The 18,901-nt window shown below is 36.8% G+C and overlaps 2 protein-coding genes and 2 pseudogenes across 3 annotated transcripts; 1 reads left to right on the top strand and 3 right to left on the bottom strand.

Moving 5' to 3' along the window:
* Nucleotides 1–3,773: 3,773 nt before the first annotated feature.
* Nucleotides 3,774–6,576, bottom strand: LOC137749267 (mitochondrial pyruvate carrier 4-like; the record flags this gene model as incomplete). The annotated part of the gene is made up of 5 exons (XM_068489368.2): nt 3,774–4,074; nt 4,225–4,298; nt 4,407–4,459; nt 4,896–4,994; nt 6,522–6,576. Coding segments are annotated over 5 exons (330 nt in total), but the record flags the coding sequence as incomplete, so codon positions are not given.
* A 3,525-nt stretch (nt 6,577–10,101) lies between these two features.
* RALFL17 (RALF-like 17) lies at nt 10,102–10,732 on the bottom strand. Its single transcript, XM_088689904.1, has one exon. It carries the CDS (start codon nt 10,627–10,629, stop codon nt 10,315–10,317), a length of 315 nt encoding a protein of 104 aa, XP_088546030.1. The 5' UTR covers nt 10,630–10,732; the 3' UTR covers nt 10,102–10,314.
* A 633-nt stretch (nt 10,733–11,365) lies between these two features.
* Nucleotides 11,366–18,454, bottom strand: LOC137708647 (putative lipid-A-disaccharide synthase, mitochondrial; annotated as a pseudogene). The gene is made up of 9 exons (XR_015958812.1): nt 18,144–18,454; nt 13,998–14,236; nt 13,645–13,743; nt 13,394–13,499; nt 13,087–13,310; nt 12,809–12,881; nt 12,302–12,540; nt 11,833–12,056; nt 11,366–11,705 (listed from the first exon to the last, which is right to left on the bottom strand). The product of XR_015958812.1 is annotated as a putative lipid-A-disaccharide synthase, mitochondrial (transcript).
* LOC137709153 (G-type lectin S-receptor-like serine/threonine-protein kinase At2g19130) lies at nt 14,986–17,701 on the top strand (annotated as a pseudogene).
* Nucleotides 18,455–18,901: the final 447 nt, after the last annotated feature.

Here is an 18,901-nt window from a genome sequence, read left to right as displayed (position 1 = left end):
AATTTCGTTTGGATTCAGTTGTGCCTTTGTCTTTCTCGTTCGAGGTGCTGAATCTTTTGAACCTGGAGGTCTACCACGCTTCAAGCATGCACCAGATGAATCATTCGCTGCCACTTTATTTTGTCCAACAGGAACATCAATTCTTGTAGGTGCATTTGCAGTTGGTATATATGATTTTGTCATTTTCATAGCAACATTAAATGCATCTGGCATTTGATTGGCAATACTTTGATGATGAACGATCATTTTCACTTCATTTTCACATTGAGTGCTACGTGGATCAAAATGAGATAAGATGGGAACAACCCATGTCAGCTCTTGCCGTTCTTCTGGAACGATCTTTTCTTCCCCTAACGATGGGAAGACTATCTCATCAAAGTGACAATCAGCAAAACGTGTTGTAAACACATCACTTGTCAAGGGTTCCAAATATCTAATGATAGACAGTGAATCAAAACCCATAGAAATTCCCAATCTGTGCTGAGGTTTCATCTTAGTGCGTTGTGGTGGTGCAATAGGTACATAAACAGCACAACCAAAAACTCGTAAATGTGAAATGTTTGGCTGATGCCCAAACACGAGTCGTACTAAGGAGTATTGGTCATTGGCTATATGTCTCAATTGAACCAATGATGCAGCATGTAAGATGGCATATCCCCATGCAGAAACTGACAATTTTGTTATCATGAGCAGAGTGCGAATTATTAACTGAAGCCGCTTGATCACTGCTTCTGCTAAACCATTCTGAGTATGGATAGGAGGAACAAGATGTTCAACATCGATGCCCAATGTCATGCAGTAATCATCAAAAGTTTAAGACGTAAATTCACCAGCGTTATCAAGTCGGATTGACTTAATGAGGTAATTTAGGAACTATGCTTGCAACTTAATTATCTGAGCAAGAAGTCTCACAAAAGCTACATTCTGAGTAGACAAGAGACAAACATGTGACCATCGGGTAGATGCATAAACCAAAACCATAAAATATCGATATGGTCCACAAGATGGTTGAATAAGCCCACAAATATCATTTTGAATTCTCTGCAGAAATGAAGGGGATTCAGAATTTAGTTATGATGGTCTAATTACCAACTTCCCTTGAGAACAAGCCTTGCAAGGGTTATCATTTAAGATAACAATGTGTCTGCTCAATAATGGACATCCATTAGAGTTGGTAATGATCTTACGCATCATGGTAGATCCTGGGTGACCCAGACGGTCATGCCAAAGTATGTAAACTTTTGAATCAATGAACTTCTGGTTCATGACAGTATATGATTCAACTGTCTTTATGTATATATAATATAATCCACTCGTCAAACCACACAACTTCTCCAATATACGCTTCTGGGTATCATTGGAGGTAATACATAGATACTCAACATTTTCTGCACTTTTCGTTTCAATGTGGTATCCATTTAAACGTATGTCTTTGAAACTCAACAAATTTCAAGTAGATTGAGTAGAGTACAACGCATTCTGTATGGACAATATTGTTCCATTTGGTAACATAATCTGGGCTTTACCTGAGCCTTCAATTACACCTGATTGGCCTGATATTGTTGTTACCCTTACTTTTGTAAACATTAATCTTGAGAAATACTTTTGATCTCGAAGTATTGTATGCGTGGTTGCGCTGTCTGCAAGACAAATATCTCTGCCATTGCTCTTGTTTTGAGAATAACTATAATATTTATCCATGCTTTCTGAGTAAGGGGATCATGGTTAAAAGTAATTTATAACAGGAAATTTAAATGTCATTTTTATTGAATTTGAAATGCTAGTTTTAAACTACAAGTTCAGTACATCAAACATAAACGATTCAGTCGGACTGGTACACTTCATTTCCCCTTTCCACAATAAAGTCTGAGACATCTAGGTGGGTTGTGTTCAACTGCCCTAATAAGTCACACACTGGATCAGGTATATCCATTGGTTTAGCTTGGTCTCGAAAATTGGTCTCAACACCCTTCTCCTTGATGAAGGCTTGATATAGATCCACCAGATGTTTTGGGGTACGACAAGTACGCGTCCAGTGCCCATTGCCACTACACCTATGGTAGGCTCCTTCAGAGTTTCTGGGAGCATTATTCATATGAGCTTTGCCTTTGTGGCGATTTACATTTTTGAAGCTCGGGCCTGAATTATGCCTTGGAACCTGGTTGTGAAACTGGACACCATGATTCTTGCCTTTCCCGTTCCACCATCCTCGTTTGTGGCCACGTCCTCGTATATGATTATTGCCACCAAAGGATGTGGCATTCACTTCGAGGGAAACAACATTCATTTCTGAGAATGGTGCAAATCCAGTAGGTCGGAATTGATGATTTTTCATCAAAAGCTTATTGTTTTGTTCAGCAACCAGGAACACAGATATCAGCTAGTTGTATTCGTGAAACCTCGCTCTCTGTACTGTTGTTGTATGAGCACATTTGAGGCATGAAAAGTGTTGAAGGTCTTTTCCAGCATATATTTCTCAGTGATGGTTTCCCCACAGAGTTTCATTTGGAAGCTAATTCTGAACATCGCAGAATTGTACTCAGCCACTGACTTGAAATCCTAAATCCTTAGGCGAGTCCACTTATAACGAGCTCTTGGAAGAATCACCGTTTTCTGGTGATTGTATCTGTTTCTCTAGCCTTCCAGAGAGCTAACGGATCTTCAACCTTCAAGTACTCGCTCTTTAGTCCTTCATCAAGGTGGTGACGGATAAAGATCATGGCCTTTGCCCGATTTTGAGAAGATGCACTGTTCTCCTCCTTGATTGTTTCTCCAAGATTCCCTGCCTCCAAATGGATCTTGGTATCCATTACCCAGGTAAGGTAGTTATTCCCAGTAATGTCCAGGGTAACAAAATCAAGTTTTGCCAAGTTTGCCATTTTGCAATAATATATATTCTGGAGGTATGTAGTGTTAGAACTTCTGGTTCTTACAAAATTTTCATTTTGATATTCAGGCCAAAATGATAAGCACTCGAAACTTCTGGCTTGAGATTTACGATGAATGAGGAGGGTGATTGTACCGCACAATTCTCATTGAAATAACATAACATAGGATGAGCGATTATTTCACACCACTCAAGTAGCAGGAAAATTTAAATACGCAGAACAGGGTGGACGATTATACCGCACCACCTAAAATTGCAATGAAATTAAACAGCAGGTAAATTAAATATGCAAGGTAGGCGCTCCACCTAAAATTTGCAGTAAAATTAGATCTGCAGTCCAAGATAGGTGATGATACTGCACCATCTTGAATTGTAGTAAGATTAAATTTGCAGTTCAAGATGAGCGATTGTACCGCATCATCTTGGATTGCAGTAAAATCAACATAAATAAACACTGGGTTAGTAATCAATAGCTACACCAAACAAGAAATTAAAGATATAAGTAACTGTTAGATTGAGAACTAGAAGCAGGCATGGTGCAAATAGTTCTTTGCGAGGGTATATCCAGCAGTTGAGGCAAAAGAAGAAGAAGAACAGTAAAATCTTTAGAGGAAACATTTATTTTTTCTTTCTTTCGGCGAGGTGAAATGAGAAATGGTTAGAGAGTCATACTGATAACGTGTTATAAATAGGCAAAAGTTAAAGAGATAACCTTTACTAGTGATAGAAGCGAAACATGTGTAAAATATCACACTGTAACTATAACACAAGGGGATGACAAATAAAAGAGGGAGAGATAGATACTGATGTTATTTATCTTTTCTTCCTCTTAGTATTTTAATAGTATACGGAGCGCTCTATTTATAGAGCAACTTCAACACACACCTTTTGAAAATACAATCCTCATTCATTTCCCAAGTCCACATTGGTGTATGGGCATTCATCACAAATATTTTCAACAACAATATATTTTTCATTGGCCTTAATTGGACCATGAGGTTCAAACATATATAATCCAACATTAATGTACATCAATCCAAGAGAATGAATATGTTTTACTATAAATGTTGCATGAGTCGAATCGGAGTGCGCTCAACTCGAAACCAGCACGCCAAGTTTACTATAATTGAGATTTTATTCATTCTTCTTCTACAGCAACTTCTTGGTTTTTGGTAGATAAGTCATGCCTGGAAAATATGAAAATTGGTGATAGTCAGATTCATTGTAATTACTTGCCATTCAAAACGAGACACAAATATGAGAGCAGTTAATTGCGCTATAAGATTAATTTGGAATGCTAATAACAATTTCCAATACGAGAGCACATGACAACATACTGAATTTTACGTGAAAGTTGATACATAGCGGTTACAGACATCGCGAAACTGACACTCAAAAGATTCCAGTTCTTCTGCAATCTCAAAATGGACAAACTATGAGGATGTGAAAATCTATCTCAAACTTGTACATCAAACTATTGATGTAATTAATTAATAACTTGAGGTTTAGAGTCAATTACTGGTGTAATTATTGCGCTGTATCTTGCCCATATAAGTCCGGTGGATGCAAGGGCTGGAGATCATCAAATAGGGATGCCAAAAGTTTTTATCAGTAAGTAAATTAATGAAATAATTACCAAGCAAACAAAAACAATTACCAACCAGTAAGTAAACTTTTCAACAAAATGACAAGACGGGAGATTCTTGACTGCCCCGGCTATATATCCCTTTCTTCTTATATCTCTCAACATTCTCATTATTTGATAGCGGCTAGATAATAACGACTAGGTAATGTGATGAGATATATAAAAAGTAAGAAATATACCTCCGATTGTATGGTAGAAGCCTTGAAAGACCGAGGCCATCAAACAAATCTCAGTACTCTCATTATGTGATAGTCGTTAGGTCACGTAATGAGATATATAGAAAATAAGAAATATATATCTGGTTGTTTGGTAGAAGCGTCAAAAAATCGAGTCCATCAAAGAAATTAGAGAGTCATGGCCAACCTGATTGCTGAGGATAGGATAGTTTCTCTGGTGGTTTTGCTGAGTCGAGAATATTTGCAATGGTTAGACCCCATTTAAATGTTGGGGCCCAGAAATGGACTGCAAAATTAAAACACACAGAAAACCTTTTAATATATGAGAGACTGTATTCTATCTACAATTTCTTTTCTTTTTTTTTTTTGTGACAAGTTTTTCTATTACAATTTCTTTATTAGAACTCCATATATTCTAAGACCAACCGGGGTAAATGGTATAATCATGTAGTGTTAATTGATTTTTATTTTTTTTATAAAAAAATTATATTCGTCATCAGATAAACTTTAACTTTACATTAGAGTTGAGTACCAAAAAACGAAGGAAATATACCAAGTTCATAAAGATGACAAATCAACAAGTTCAAAAGAGCAAAACTATAGCGGGCAAAATGCCTCGCGAACAAGCCCACGCCATCAAATCATTGAGTTTAAGAGGGTGTAGTCAAACTAGGATTTTAAAGAATTTTAAAAATGATAGATTTGATAAGATTTATGAAGATTTAAGACTTCTACAAAATTCATATGAATTTTAAAGAATTTGAATGGATTTAGTTTGTAGATTTTGGTCGATTGTGGTGGATTTTCATATAATTTTTTTATTGAAAAAAGAGAAGGAAAAATCTTTCCCCTTGTCTTATTATATTCGATAGCCACTTTATTTCTTTCCTTTTCGGGTCCTTTTTCACACAACCATGGCTCCATCTCTTTATCAAGTGATAGATCAACATAACTTTGGTGAGCTTTTGAGCACTACACCATCAACAACCATCACTACCGACTGCCCTTTTGCCACAGACGTACTCTGTGGTACTTCAGTAGTGCTTGTAGTACCACAGACATTAAAAAATTAAAATGGCGAGAGAGTAGTATTAACCAAAATCCTAGATCGATCATGTCCTTCAATAATCATACATGCCTAATTAAGGTTTAAGGGTCATAATAAGAGATTCCACTAAAGTATATGGTGGTTACCTGTGTGTGGCTGGGGTTGGTAGAGATTTGAGAACTGTCCAGATGGAAAAGGATTTGAAATCTTAGGAGGTGAGGTTGCATTCTTGTTAGTCTTGGTTATATATACTTCTTGCTCTCAAATCCCACAAAATCCATAACTTATTAAAATCCTCCAAAATCTTAATTTTTTGAATACATTTAGATTTGGATGGATTTTAAAATCCTTTAAAATGTTTTAATTGACTACACCTAGATTTGAATAGATTCTAAAATCCTTTAAAATCTTTTACTTGACTACACTAAGATTTTAAAATCTTTTAAAATACTCTCAAATATGAGTTTGACTACACCCCCTAATTCACAAAATCATTAGTTAAGGCTGCCATAACATTCTAAAGTCAGTTATGCACTAAAATTCATTAAGAGTTTTAGTTTTCACTTAAGAAATCAATAATCTCAACCACATGCTCTTTCATCTCAATAACTTTCATACTAATCAAGCACCACCTAGCGGATTAACACGAAATGATCGATTAAGATCAACAATCCATCAACAATAATCATTGAGAAATTAAGAACAATATAACTAAATAACAAACAGAAAATTAATGGTAAAAACTTGTAGAGTAAGTAAACAAACTAGTTTTAGGGCCCGCTGGGTGGTTCCAAAGTGCTTGCAGCTTGGGATTGCCATGAAATTATACAGATCCCTTCTCGAGATCTGACTGAATATGAGGAACAAGGAGATAAGAACTTATATATATTAATCATTACATAGTGGTTGAATTCAAGGAAAGAGACTGTATAATTATATAAGCAAAGTAATCTTCTGACAAAAAACCAAAAAGAAAAATCTAAGCAAAGCTATTTGACAAAAATTATATTTTAAAATTAGGGCAAGTGGTCCTTTATGATAGTGATGGAGAAGAGTGTTGTCGTTCTTACTCTACAACATAGGTTCAAACTTTGTCAGTTTTCTAATCTATAGTTTGAAATATACATATTTTAAAACAAGGGAAAAAATAAAACATTAAAATAAAAGGAAAACGAATGAAAATGGTTCGAAAACTTTGAGTTTTAACGATAAGGACAAAATAAAGGGTAAAGTGAATAGTACCAAGATTGACTTTTTAGTGTCGAAATGTGGTTTTTCGTTAAAGTAAACAATATTGTGGGCCTTTCGCACACAGATAACAATATGATTAAATAAGTTGTCAAATATCTTTCGTATACGGATAATAATGTGATTAAATTAATTGTCGAATGATTTTTTTTTTTTTTAAAGAAACAATGTTATCTACACTAAGGGGGAAAGAGGTGAGCTTAGCCTCACAATATGCTAGCAATAATATGATTCAATCAATTGTTTATTAAATATTATTTTCTTTATTCTTAATGTAAATTCTATAGAGACCGATTTTATTATGTAAATTCAGCTACTTTAATTGATTTATGAGGGATTTCTTCTAGTATGATCTAAAATTATTCATTTATTTCAAATATTTGACTTTTCTTTTGTCAATTTACGCATATAAATACATTTAAAACGTGTAAGTCGTGCGTATCATGCCGCGATTCAAAAAATACCTTATGCACGGGCTCGAAATCCCAACCACAGTTTTCTTGTTATGAAATCAGGTCGTACTGAGGAAGCTTTTTGGTATTGTGGAAGGTTGTTTGTGCTAATAAGTTACTTCTCTCGTGCAAGAAGTTGTTTTTAAAGTATTTTCTCAATTATTTTAATTCCTAAATTACAGATATTTTTTTTCCTGTGTCACCCATTATGAACTGAACTTTTTTCTCTTGGATGCATTTTTGCTCACCATTATTTAGTGTGGTATATGCTCACCACCTTATTTATCACCATTAAATGAGTTTGAATTTTGAGATTTGTACTTATTTATCACACGAATCTCGAAATTCAAACTTATATGATAAATAAAGTGGTGAGCATACATCACACTAAATGGTGGTGAGCAAAAATGCACTCTTTTCTCTTAATCTGTTTTAACCACTTGGCACGAGTTTGGACTCAAAGTCAGCAAGATATGGGTTTTGCGTTTACCATATGATCACTTAATGATCAGATTTACAGAGTAATTAGTGATTGTACAACGTTAGTATGAAATCGTAAACCGTTATATGAAATTTAAAAATTTTAAAAACATTGTATGACTTTGAAATTGGATAAAAAACTTGAGGGCCAAAATGTACTTTTACCTTATAACTTTGTATCTCAATGACTAATCAAATTTTAACTTTAATTAAAGTACAAATTTAATCGATGACATATCATTTGCTGCACAAAATTAGGGTACCTAACATTATTCTTTGATTAAATCAAATATGCAGACTTAATCCAAAAGCATTCAAACTCTTTGAAGGCGCGTGCATGGAGACTAGTATATATTACGTAACACCACATATATGAATGTGACAATCGCCAAACTTTTTCTAAAAGAGGAGTTAGATTGAACACAATAAGACAATTGCCAACCTTTTTCTAAAAGAGGAGTTAGATTGAACACAATAAGTGTTGTATAACTAGGAAAGGGATCCTCTCCGGATCCCTTTCACCAAATTCACTCAATCACCTAATATAGACCCTTGAAAATTAATCTAACGGCTCAAGTTATTATAATTTTTAAAGGAACCCCCTATTTGTAGCCGTTGGATCAAATTTTAAGAATCTGGACTGATTTATTGGGTGAATTTGATGAAAAGGATCCGAAGAGGAAAACAGTAGAGCTAGCTGTTTACCCAAAAAAAAAAAAGAACAGTAGAGCTAGCTAGCTAGGGTTGTCAACCTAGAAACTTTTAAATGAAAGGATGATACGTCTGGAGGGAGTATGGTCAAAAACCATGTGAGATTGAATGATGTTTTGGTTCTTAGAAATCAGTTTTCTCAAGTAAATTCTGACCTTTGTCTTTCCCTCAAGTCAAAAGACGAGTCTCATCGCATCGCAACAAAGGAAAATAATCCTCCTCGGATCCTTTTTTTGGGGTATCGGGAATTTTGTGATCGTGACTATTTATCGTACATCGTACGATAAAAAATCATTTGAAATTTAAAATTAAATATAAATAGTACCTAACGAAAACTGACCGCACGATATACGATTAATGATCATGATCACCGAATCTCCGATATCCCATGAAAAAGAATCCTATGAGGATCCTTTTCTGCAACAAAGAAAGCAACAATAATAGCAGATAGCACACACATATGTATATATATAGATCAATATCATGCACCTCTCAACTTACAACAAGTCACATTTACATGTCACATATTTTCTGGAGCCAGAAGTCCGGTCATGAACTCAATAGCTTCCATAGCGGAGCTGACTAAACGGATAATGATGCCACCATCATCCTGTTTCAGAATCAGTGGGTGAAGTCCTTCGACTTCGTTGAAATAGACCATTTTTATTCTGCAAAATTCGAGAACTTAACCCAATAAGGAATTAGCAGGTTTCCTACAACCTTGGAATCCTTATACTATAAGGATTGGAGTGCGCCGCAAATAATCATACTCCTAAAATAATACAATATCTACTTCCTGAATATCCTCATGAATCCAGGTTTAATGCAGATTCTACTATCCTAAATGGTCATCTCCATAGTTGATATAAAAATACACCTACACTTCTACTTCAACCACACACAAGGAGAGCGCCTAGGGACAAAACAGTCATTGCCTTGGACGCATCCATTTCTGTAGTTGCATTGGGTGAGTTTTTTGGAATTTTCATAGGGAGAATCGCGTGTGTGCAAAAATATGGTGGAAGGAATTGATTGATCTTAATTGATTATAATTATCTGTGAATAAGTTGATTGAGTGATCAAGCTTGTAATTACTTTGATTGCTGCCAATTAGGCTGATGATGTTCTGAGAATTGTAAAAAAAAAATGATTATTTCTCTTTTAATTTTTTTTTATACATATAAAAATATTTATTTATAAAAAAAGTATTCTTTTATTTATAGAAAAAGTTTACTATCGCTAGTTATTTAAAATCTGAAGAGTGTTAGTGGAATGAGTTTACTATCATCTATTTCACACTATTAGCAAACATGTTTTAATTTAAAATGAGATATACCAACATAAGTGAGTTTCATCTCTATTAGGCAAGTGAAAGGTGAGATTAAATGGTCAATCTATCGAGACCAAGTCTACATATGTGATCAAAAGAATGACTTAATTAACCAACAAGCGACTAAGAACGAAATTGTTTATGACAATAGACTGATCTCATATTTGTTCATAGCTAAAATTAATTAAAACCAACTCATCAAAGGAAGAAAACGCAATGCTAAAACAAAATATAAGAAAAAACAAATATGAAACGAATGCGAAAACCAGAACCCTGCAGAGCACTGCCGTAACCCTAGCAAGCTAGCTAGGTTACCTAGCTATCCCCATTTGGCTGATCAGTGTCCCATTACAATGACATGACTCGATTCATTATCTTCAGCATCATCTGGGTCTGATGCTTCGGCTGCATCTGGCTCAACTTCGCCGGTTCTTGCCGAAAAAGTCACTGCAACCTTGTTCACAATCTTGTATGTGTCATCCACATCATCGTCCCCAATTACATCACTCTCATGCTCCTGGCATTGGTCCCCATTGTTCGGGTCACTGTGGCAATCGCCATGGTCCTCACTAGCCTCGGCCACCTTGACTAAGAACACACTGACCAAGAGTGTCCCTAGGCAAAGCAAAAGCAGTCCCCTTGATACAGCCATTGTAGTAACGAAAAGGGATTTTTCAAGGTTTTTCGCGAGGGATTGCTCGTGGAAATTTCAGATTTTAGGGTTTCTGTGGAGTTTGATAGCGTGAAATGTGACTGAAGGAGTTGTGGGGATTTTAAAGTGAGTGTTGTTTACTAAAATAAGAAGTGAGTTTTTTTTTTTGTGGCCTTGAGGAGTTTGTAATTAGGAGTTGAGCAAGTCTTATGGCTTTGATGTGGAAGAATGTCCTATATGTCTGCCTTGTTATTTGAATCACTGTTAGCATTGTCTTAGATTTTGTTTTCTTAGGTGTGATTTGGTCCGAATTCGTTATCTTAACAAATCAAACAAGACTCCAGATTAATCGTCTGATGATTATTTGATCCGACCTTATATTGCATGCATGTCAACCAGAGAACTTTTTAAGTTTTTTTTTTTATGAACTAGAAATATACCTAGCTATTTACTTATACAAGTTCAAGCAAGCAAAGTAATTTAGCGCTTATTTTTCTTTTTTAACAAACGATATTTTCTAGATTAAGGGAAAGAGGGTGTACTTAGCCTCACAGTGAGCTAGCTATAATGTGGTTTAAATTCGCCTTTGGCGAGAATCGAACCTAAGACCTTACAAGTGAAGAGGAATACCACTAAACCATAATACCATGTTTACAATACTTTTCGAACATAGGTCAATCTCATCCATGTCCGATCGTTTTTATTTCGACAAACTCAAAAAACCATTGTCAAAAGATAAACCGATCGACTTGGGGTTGCTTCTTAAATTTGCAATTTTGATGTTGCATTATCAGTGTTAATACACCTCCAATCGAGCGAAGAACAAAAACCAAACTCTCCGCCTTCAATTTGAATCAAGCTAAAAGATACATCGGTGAGATATTAAATATTTGTATGGTAATGACATCCCACAGATGACAGCCATGGCTTTGCTCGGTGTGTTGCGGGGAAACCAGCCTCCTTGATGCTGCTCTGCCAACGGATCTAAATTTCTGGCTGGAGCGCATAGAAGTCTGATAACCTTTTCCGCGGCAAAAATCTGTTTCTCTAGGAGGCCATTGGCATGTATCAAGTCCCTGTGATGGATCAAATATACTTGATTTATGTGCGAACTAGGGAAATACCAAAGCCTTGTACTTACAATATCCAGTATTACAGTAACTAAACCAAAATTTGAAGATATCATGCTTAAATGTAACTTACAACATCAATGAGGCTAGGTTTGTCAGAGTACAAGATTGCAAGAGAGCTTCGGGCATAATAGGGGAATCCATGAGAACATTTGGGAGGGAGACGGTAGGTACCTTGGCTTCAAAACGAATAATCAACTCAGTTAGGAAATGAGAACAGGCGACTACGCATGGTAGCTGTGCAAGCTGCATCTCTAAAGCAACTGTTCCAGAAGCACATAACGCAACGCTACTTGCCTGCAATTTAATGTTCGTAACAAATTTGAGCTAGAATCGACATATTCAAACATGCTCAGACATGAACGTCCAAAAACTTGGTTTCAGATATGCTCAGATTCAGGCTCTGTTAGATGCCCGTGTTAAGTGCATCACTGGCTATCAAACGAAGATTCAAATTTCACATTCTGCCAACACGCTGAAAGAGTGCACACGTAAATACAATTTATATCATCCAAAGTACTCTTTTAGGTTTTTTCACTCACACTGAATGCATCATATTTTTGGTGCAGGGATCCTCCTGGAGTCAATATAGCAGGCACAGGCCACTTGTTAGTGATTCCAGTGACATAGTTCTTCACATGCTGATTGGGAGTGACATGGATGACCGTTACTAACTTGGGAAATGACACTTGTAATAATGCCATACCGTTTGTGAAGATGGAAAGTATTCTGGTGATCTCTTGGAATCTGCTTCCAGGAAGCAAGGAAATGACTTTGGCTCCTTTGCAATATAAAATCCCAGAATATTAAAAGAAGATTTCAATTGGGAAAGAGTAAGAAATGTGCACATGCACAGAAAGGAGCTCCTCAACAATGATATGAAGATCTGAATAATTTATTATAAAAAAGGAGCAGAAAGGGGAAGAAATAATCAGTTGACGGAGCAAGAAGTTTTCAGAAAATGGTTTATTGTGGAACCTTGATTCTTAGGCCACTATAACGGAATTACTCTTAGTTACTGCAAAAGAGAATTACTCTTAGGTGTTTACCTGCAGGCATTGCATATTTCCTTCGGAAATCTTCGCAGTTTCCTTCCATCTTCCATTCATGGGGTGAAGTTTCCTTCTATACACAAGATTGTGTATTAGTACTTGAAACTTAAAAGAAAAGTCAATTTAAACAGCATCAGATGGTTCTATACTATGTATTATTCTCAACTGTTTAGAAGAAAGCGTGAAACTAAATATCTCAGAAATCTTAAGAATGATCTGTAATGACAACTATCAAGTACATAACATTTATTCCAAAATAGAACACAAAATCATACCGAATTCAACTCCCAAACATCCTCCAAACTGGGGTGGCCTACAAAGGTTGCAGCCAGTCCATTTGATCTGCAAACTTCTTCTTCATTAGGAAGTTTACACAAGACATGTTCCACAAATTGAACCAGGCCTCGGAGTCTTGCTTCACCCCCTTTCCAAGCCCAAAACGACGGTGCTACATAATGGAAGTGTACCAGAGCATTTAATCCTTGCCGATTGTATCTAGCTGCAAAAAGCATGTCCCAAAAATCCAACACCATATGTATCAGTAAAGTCTGATTATAACACCGAGGAGGTGGTCTATATTACCCCATAACTGTTTTAACAGACGGAAAGAGAAACCCTTGGAATCCACAGTCATAACAACATGAGATTGAAACAGAAGAGCAGCCTCTATTGTCTCCAGCAGCTTCACCTGGCCCAATACATTGACCAAATAAGATGACAGAATGCAACAACTTTTCTCTCTTGTACTGAAAGATACACTAAGTAACACATAAAGATAGAACACTATCTATCGTCGAATTTGTTCAGTAAAGTCTTATGTAGCTCAAACTCACTCTGATCATATTCAGTGAAGCAATAACTCCAATAATCCCATCACTGCAATATCCTCCATCGGAAACAGCAACTTTAATCCTTGATTAGTCATCATCAACCTAAACACATTGTGGACACAACACCATCTCTCATTTAACCATTATCATTCAAACAACAAAAAATTTTGAAAACCACAGTTTTGTCCAAATTGTCTAAAATGTTATCCATGTGAAGATTGCATTTCCTTAAGAAAAGGAAAATAGCTCAGTTACTTAAATGCACACACGAAGGCTACTAACATAAACCTATGAAAAAGGACTTCTGCAAAGAATTACAAATTCCAATAAAGACCGCAGAGAAAGTAATAGTTTACCCTCCAACACCGGAAAAGCGGACAGGAACCGGAAGTAGATTCTTCAGAGATGCCATGAGACGAGAGGCAATCGTGTCCCCCAGAAACCTCTCCAAAGACTAAGAAAACCCTCAACTCCCCATCTCTAACAGCCATGTCTATCACAGTTCTACTTGAAACTGATGCATATCTTCTGATTAGCCTTGAAAAACTCACAAAATTCTCACCATCTACATTCCATAATTTTCTGAACCACATTCCTGAATATCTCGTAAGCATTCGTGTTCATGTCCACAAGAAAATAAGTATTCTAAAAATCTCGGGCAATGAGTGTGAAAAAGAAAGTTATACAGCTTAAATCAATAAGTCGAGGGTTTCTTCCGAAATTGAAGAAATTGAAGAATCTCAGCAAAAATAACATAAAAAAAAATTTCTTTTTTTTTTTTTTTTGCCACTAAATCTATGCATTGCATAGCCTAAGTAGGGCAAATTTTTATGTACGACCAGTCACATGCGGCCCTTGTCTCACAAACTTGAGATCATGGGTTGGTCTAGCCCGTTATTAAGCATCACAGAGAGGTCTAGTTTGTGTACTGTCACACAACCACCAGGTCTGCCGGTCGGCCTTCCTATTTTTCCATGTGTAGAAGCAAAACTTACATGTACATTCCACGAGCTTTGCTCATCCGCACATTTTTTTTCACTTGTGCACTGTTGAGATTTAACTCAATTCCAATTAGTTCAATCTCAACCGTTCACTCATGAAAAAAAAAATGTCGGGGAGAAATTTCCATACATTTCATGTATTTGCAACAGGGATATTTGGCGGCCAGGTAAAATATAATGATCTTTGACTGGTGTGTTGGTTGACTTGGTTGACTTGGTTGACTTGACAACTTCCAACTAGTAATCTACCTAATTCTGGTTAAGCTCCATTCATAGCAACAAAAATAGGAGAGGAAGAGTCAAGTTTGGCACCAGCTTGCAGAAAATCTGACTCTTTGAAGAGATGGATATCAGTAGCAACAATAACTTCATTTCCCAGTCTGTTGTTCTGCTTCTGTTATGTTTCACCTTCAATGGAATTTCCATGGCGTCTGACACCGTCTATGCAGGCCAATCTCTTTCTGGAAGCCAAACACTCACCTCTCCAGGTGACAGATTTGAGCTGGGTTTCTTCACACCAGGTAACTCTCGAAACTATTACGTAGGCATTTGGTACAAAAATCTCCGCCCTCAAACAGTAGTTTCGGTAGCAAACAGAAAAAAACCTGCTTCTGATTTGTATTCTTTGGCATTGCAACTCTTCCGAAATGGAAGCTTAGCGCTGCTGGACCAAACAAAATATACAATTTGGTCAACTCGTTCTGCGGTAGCGGTTTCTAATTCCACCATGGCAGTGCTTCTTGACAACGGGAACTTTGTCATCAGAGATGAACCTGATTCATCCGCTGTTTTATGGCAGAGTTTTGATCACCCCACTGACACTTAGCTTCCAGGTGCCAAGCTTGGAGATAATAAGCTTACCAAGGAGAAACTAATTCGACACTTAGCTTCCAGGTGCCAAGCTTGGAGATAATAAGCTTACCAAGGAGAAACTAATTCTTACTCCCTGGAGAAACCCACAAAATCCAGCCCCTGGAATATTTTCACTTGAGATAGAACAAGCTGGAAGCAGGGTTTTCTTATTTCGAAATGGTTCCGCCATTAGTGTTTGGGATTGGCGAGGTGACAATCATAGCATTCCTTCCTACTGCTTTTATTGTCAAGTGAAAATTCTGTTGAAAATGAGAATGAAAGCTCTTTAACTTACGTTCCCATCGATCCTAATTCATTTGTGAGATACAAACTTTTGAATGGTCTACTCGAGTTTTATAACGGCAGTGAGACAATAAACACTTGGGGTGGACAACGTACCAAGTGTGGTGCTTTTAGTATCTGTGACTCTCAGAGTTTGCCTCATTGTCGATGCTTGGAAGGACTTGAACCCAAAATCCCAGAAGATTGGGATTTTGGAGGTTATTCTTATGGTTGTGTGACTAAAACTCCTTTGCAGTGCAGTGATAGGAAATCACAAATTTTTGGGAGTACCTGATGTTTCTTATTCCCAATATTCTGAATCGTTAAAGGTTAAAAGCATTGAGGAATGTAGATTAGCATGCTCAAGAGATTGCTCGATCACTGCCTTCGCTTACAATAACGACTGCATGATTTGGAAAGGGGATGTATTCGATCTGTATCAACTACCATACTCTGTAACTAGACTAAGGGATGGCATAAAAATTCATATACGAGTTGCAGATTCTACCGACAAGGTTAAGAGAGAGACTACTTGGATTGCTATTGGAGTACTTGCGGGGTTCCTTTCAATCTCAACCATTCTCATCGCATTTCTCAAAAGGAAGCGGTCAAAAGGAACATCGGCAATAGTTCAGGATTCCTTGGTGCTGTTCAAGTATAGAGATTTAAGAAAAGCAACGGAGAACTTCTCAAAAAAAGTTGGGGAAGGAGGTTTTGGTTCTGTTTTCAAGGGGATATTGCCCAATTCAACTGCCATAGCAGTGAAAGAACTTAAATATCTGGAGCAGGGAGAGAAGCAATTTCGTGCTGAAGTGGGGACAATTGGCACAATCCACCACATTAATCTCGTTCGCCTTTGGGGATTTTGCGCAGAAGCTTCAAAACGACTTTTGGTATATGAGTACATGCAAATGGTTCTCTGCAATCTCTTTTTCATCAAGAGAATGCACTAATGTTAGATTGGAAAGGAAGATATCATATTGCCATAGGGACTGCCAGAGGATTGGCTTACCTACATGATGAGTGCTGAGACTGCATAATACACTATGATATTAAGCCTAACATTATTTTGTTGGATGCAGAATACAGTCCAAAACTGGCTGACTTTGGTCTTGCGAAACTTGTTGGAAGACACCATAGTCGCGTTCTAACAACCATGAGAGGAACTGTAGGTTATCTTGCACCAGAATGGCCTTCAGGTGAAGCCATCGCGCCAAAAGCTGATGTCATTAGGTATGGCATGTTGCTGATTGAGGTTATATCAGGTAGGAGAAACAGAGAAGGATTAGATGAGGGGTTAGAAAACTACCGTCCTATCAGGGTTGCAAATGTAGTTAATAAAGGAGAAGATGTCGTTACACTGTTGGATTACAAGTTGGAAGGTCGTGTTGACAAAGATGAACTCGCTAGAGCATGCAAAGTCGCTTGTTGGTGCATTCAAGAAGATGAGAAGGACAGACAACAATGAGGCAGATTGTTCAAATTCTTGAGGGAGTTTCAGATGTCGGCATACCCCCAATCCTACAGTTCCTCCAGCGCCTAGTAGGAAGTCCATTAGAAGGCATTAATCACCTGAAGACTACTTCCAGTTCAGGTTTGTGGTCATACTCTGATGATCAAAGTGCATTTCAAGCCAAAGTCAACAACTGTGAAACGAATGTTCACGAGGATGCACCTTAAGGGGAACATAGTCCATCCATCTACTAGTATGCGTCAAGACCGCATTTGCTTTACAATTTACATTGTAACTCTGTACACATGATATGTATCAGAAATAAGTTTTCTTCAGTATCTAACTAGAGTTCAGAAATTTATGAGGCTCACAGACTCGTAGAGTCGCTTATTGAAGGGCGCCGCAGCAAGCGCTTTGTATGTACTATTGAAGAAAAGCCTCTTGTTCTAAATAAGATCAGTTGTTTTTGAAATACTTTTTGCCGGCATTCGATATGCAGGACTAGACTAGACTAGCAAAATGACTAGATTTCATGTGCAATCAAGGAAGATTACGGATATTGTCTTCTAACTTGAAGGATTAAGACGGACAATTCATACGAGACCAATGTCCAAAACTTGAAACTATTCATCCAGAAAATAGTTTAACAATCTCGGACAATGAACAAAGTAAAAATAACATTATAAATTAACAAACTTGATAAATCCCAAGACGTAAAATGTGAGCAAGTGACAGCAGCCATTAGAACTGAAGAAAAATAATTTCTTTTTCTTCAAAACATAATCAGAACACGTAGAATTATAGAATCCAATAACAGCATTCAAAGAAAAATACCCAGTAAAGTGTTCATTAATACATAGAAATTCCAAATATTAAAAGGAGAACTAGAAAAAAGTTGCAGAGGAGGAGCTTACAGTTGAGGAGCAGAAGCAAAGAGCAGTGGAAGAAAAAAGCAAAAGGGTTTCTTCAGACCACACGGGTTCTATTTTTGGGTAAATTTTCCATTGATTTCGGGAAATTTTCAATTAGAGTTTAGGGTGTAGAGGAACAGAAAACCTTCTGGGTTGTTTGAGAGTGAAATGGCGAGCAAATTCTGTTCGAGACAGAGAAAGCGGAGAGCTGTTGCAACTTGCAGCTGGTTTAAACTCATGTACGGAACTGACATTTTCTTTGGTTCAGAATGGAATTAGATCCCCTCCGGATCCCTTCATTGGGGATTCCGGGATCAATGGATAATAACCGTTGATAAAAAATCGTGCGATTACAATTTTTTCCTTTTTATATTTTTCATGCAAAACGAGGCTGTTTTATTTTTTAAAATATAAAAAGTATTCAATTGTAGTCACATGATCTTTGATGAACGGTTATTATTCATTAATCTCCAGATCCCCAGTGAGGAGATGTAGAGGATCTAATTCCGTTCAAAGTGGCAAAAATAACCTCTTGGGAGAATTTTAAATTGTACGAAGAAAGTTGAGATTCTACCATAAGTCAATTGGCAAAATGGGAAGTCCGTTTATTGTGCCGAACTATTTCGGATTAAACTAGCTTAGACTAGATAAAGTTGATCTGATTTAGTGAAATATTTGGTTTAGTACCAGAATGAGCAGCATAATTCTAAAAATACCCAATGTGTCATTTCTGGATTTTTGAAATTATATTTTGCTCCACG

The sequence above is a fragment of the Pyrus communis genome, chromosome 17 (assembly GCF_041283825.1).
Source record: "Pyrus communis isolate YQ-2024b chromosome 17, ASM4128382v1, whole genome shotgun sequence".
Lineage (NCBI taxonomy): Eukaryota > Viridiplantae > Streptophyta > Magnoliopsida > Rosales > Rosaceae > Pyrus > Pyrus communis.
This window is presented reverse-complemented; position numbering and strand designations above follow the sequence as displayed.

Bases quoted from the DNA above. Each gene is read 5' to 3' on its own strand.
- RALFL17 (XM_088689904.1), bottom strand. From the start codon at position 10,629: ATGGCTGTATCAAGGGGACTGCTTTTGCTTTGCCTAGGGACACTCTTG.